Source organism: Chaetodon trifascialis, chromosome 16 (genome assembly GCF_039877785.1).
Source record: "Chaetodon trifascialis isolate fChaTrf1 chromosome 16, fChaTrf1.hap1, whole genome shotgun sequence".
Classification (NCBI taxonomy): Eukaryota; Metazoa; Chordata; class Actinopteri; order Chaetodontiformes; family Chaetodontidae; genus Chaetodon; species Chaetodon trifascialis.
Genome location: NC_092071.1, coordinates 21,313,179 through 21,316,363, shown reverse-complemented (window position 1 = coordinate 21,316,363; position 3,185 = coordinate 21,313,179). Strand labels below are relative to the sequence as shown.

The window sequence follows — 3,185 nt, the reverse complement described above, 5'->3', positions numbered from 1 at the left end:
AATGTAACATACTTTCCAATAATTCAACTTTTGCAGAATTCCAAAAGATGCTAGTTGAACAACTAGAGCACAATTCAGTTGATGAATTATCTACAGCAGAGAGTGAAACATTCTTTTGAAATATATTTCCCCATATCCACAACATTCTGCAGTCTTGATTGCCATTGCACTTCTTTAAATATCTGTCATAAGGAGGACTCTGCTCTAAAATAAGCTTTACTGTAATACTGCGTTGATTGCAACAACAGAAACACAAAAATGGGTTTCTCCCTGAGGTCATTCAGCAGTCCACTGCCATTATTAGCAGTCTTCAGGGTTCACAGTGGTAGATGTGTCTTGTTACAGTATGTCAGAGCACAGAGGGAGGTTGTGCTCCGGCTCCTGCAGATAGCTCACCTGCCAGGGAAGCCCCAGAGCCGGAGAGGGCTCCACAAAAGTGTCCATGTATCTCTGAGTGCACGAGGCCCACATCCCTGACTGGTATCCCAACCCCTCACTCACCGGAGGGTATCGCAGAGGGCTGGGCGGATGGTCATGGGGGCTGCTGCAGTGTCCATGTGAAGCATAAAGCTGTCCCTCAGCGGGATAACAAGGGTAGTGTGGTGATGGAGGGCATGATGTCACAGTATTGTCCATGTAGATGTGTGGCTCCGTGGGCAGCCTGTGCATATGTGCCCCTTGTTGGGGCTGCATCTGGTGAGAGATGGATGCGTGCCAGGGCATGTAACTCTGGTGCTCCAGACGAGGAACTGTTACCCTGGTCTGCTCAAGTCGAGATGTTCCCATCACGACTGGCCCCACAGGTGACCTGTTGCATTCCCGATGGGTGCAGGGTTTGCTGGGGGGGTTGGAGTTCAGGAATACTGAGAGAGCAGAGATGCGGTTGATGGCCCTCTGCAGTGTGGCAATCTTGGAGAGTCGTTTGCCGCTGAGATCATGGTTCAGAGCAACACGTAGGGCATTGAAGGCTTGGTTGTAGTCCATGATGCGTTTTCGCTCCCGGACATTGGCTGCCATTCTTCGAGCTTTTGAGCGGACGGGTCGATTGCGCTTTTTGGTCTGGCCTTCCTCTGGTTCACTTGGACTGCTGGTTGAGCTCTCGCTGTCTTGGAAAGATGCCTTGGGACTTCCCTCGTCCTCCCCTTGATCCAGCACGCCAAGCTCCAGCTCTTCCTCGGAGAACTCAGATCCTGCAATGCTGCTGCAGCTCATTGTGTCAACAGCGTGGACGCTAAATGAGCCTGAGTCAAATCTTTGTCCGTGTTTTGTAGTTGTAGTGAAGAGTCTGTCGGTTAAATGTGGTCTGCGTGGAACGCTGTGTTTGCTGGCTGCTACCACCACTGCACACGCTCCCTGAGTGCTCCTCGGCTTGTTTTGTGGGGCTGTCGGTATTTGCTGCTATGCCGACAGCCCAGGTATTCTCCTCCTCTCACTCCTCTGGTGCCTTGTGATTATTTGTACCTCAACAAGACAGGTTGGCCTGCTTTTTAAAGCTCTTGAAGTCACATGGTACAGTCACCTGTGAGGAATGGTGCACTCTCTCTCCCTCTCCAGGTTTATGGGTGCCCTCCAGGCAAATGGCACTGTCACCTCCTCCTCCTACTCTGACTCTCCCTCACATCCCTTTCAGGATCTTTCAGAGAAGTTTCAACACATCATGTCGGTGTAAAATGTACGCAAAACATATTAATTATTTGGGGATAGTGATTAACTTCACACTTCCTTTGACAGCTTTGTAGGGGAATTGATTTGGTTGTTTTTCACTCCTTAATACTCTTATAATCGCAGACACCATGTGTTGTTTTCTATGAAGCAGTAGAGTTTTCAAAAGTTAAATTACTGCTTGTCACTTTTTCCTGTCCTTTCCTTACATAGAACAATACTGTATGATGCCACTCAGACTAAATGTCCAACAAAATGATCATTTCTTTCCCTGCATGTAACCATGTGTGCTTCTTGCTTTTTACCATCATTAGCAATGATGTCACATTCATCTAAATAGATGTTCTGTGAGTGTTAGTGTCAGGGACATTTATGACAAATTGAAAAAGTGTTCTAATCAGTTAAACACGTTTCCCCTTTTCTCAGGTCTGGGAAGAGAGGAACCGTCTTAACTATCATAGTTTAGATTTGTCCTTGCAATTAGCTGTCTCTAGAGTGGTGATTCTCCTTCTTTCTGTCTCTCTCTGCTCAGGTTTAAGGCCCATGTAATTTAGAGTAGCTTCCCTGGAACCCATCCCCATAAATCAGGCCTGGGCAGCACCTGAGGACAAGAGGAGAGGGAGTCCTAGACTTCAAAGAGAGGAAAAAAACAAGGGCAAATATTTTACAATTAGAAACTGCAATTGCTGCTGGTTAGGCCATCGATCTTTTATAATCTTCTGCTAATGAAGATATGGTTCCATTTTGATCAAATTTAGACTGCTGCTACAGTACTTAAGCTTTTTTTTAGTAATTGCCTTGTAAGGTGATGAGTTACATGTCATTTTCAACAGACCTATCAGATGTAGAATAGATACAGACTGTCTAGTGTTTTGTTCACACTTCTTACTTCTCATGTCACAAAACACTCGAATTGAAGAGTGGAAAAGGGGAAAGACCTGTATACACATGAAAGATCTGTCACATATTGTGGTGGACAGTGAAAGGTGATTGCAGTGACCTTTAGCTAGGCTTCTGGCCAAGTGCAATGGGTCAGGTAACTAAAGGGTAGGCCCTCAGACACTGAACTGGGGGTCGTTGAGAAGCATTGCTTCCTTCCTGCCCTCTTCTTTTTATTGTATATGTTGCGGCTCTGAGACGCCAGCCTTTAAAACAATTACAGCCCAGAGTTTGAGCTCTAAAAGCACAATTATTGATCTGAGGTGGGAACTTTTAGTCTAGCCTTTTTACTGTTGTGTCCGGGAGATCAGCACAGACTGAACTTGGATTATTCACTCATTACAAAGATTTTCTTTATTACATATAATCAAGAGCAGTGGCTGTGTTCGATTAATCAATTAGTCAAGTCAGTCAAGTTTATTTGTCCCATGAAATCTTATAAGGTGCAGTCACTGGAAAGTGTACCTTCTGAGGTTTTGAACAATATGCTTTGCTACAAAAATCTGTAGGGTATTTTGTATTGTACTTACGGTAAACCCAGAGCATTTTTAAATCAGTTAGGAGAGAATGGTAATTTATTTTTT

General features: G+C 45.0%; 1 protein-coding gene across 1 annotated transcript; it reads right to left on the bottom strand.

The window, feature by feature from the left end:
• Positions 1-339: 339 nt before the first annotated feature.
• bhlha9 (basic helix-loop-helix family, member a9) lies at positions 340-1,212 on the bottom strand. Its single transcript, XM_070983868.1, has one exon. The coding sequence runs from the start codon at positions 1,210-1,212 to the stop codon at positions 340-342; it is 873 nt and encodes a 290-aa protein (XP_070839969.1).
• Positions 1,213-3,185: the final 1,973 nt, after the last annotated feature.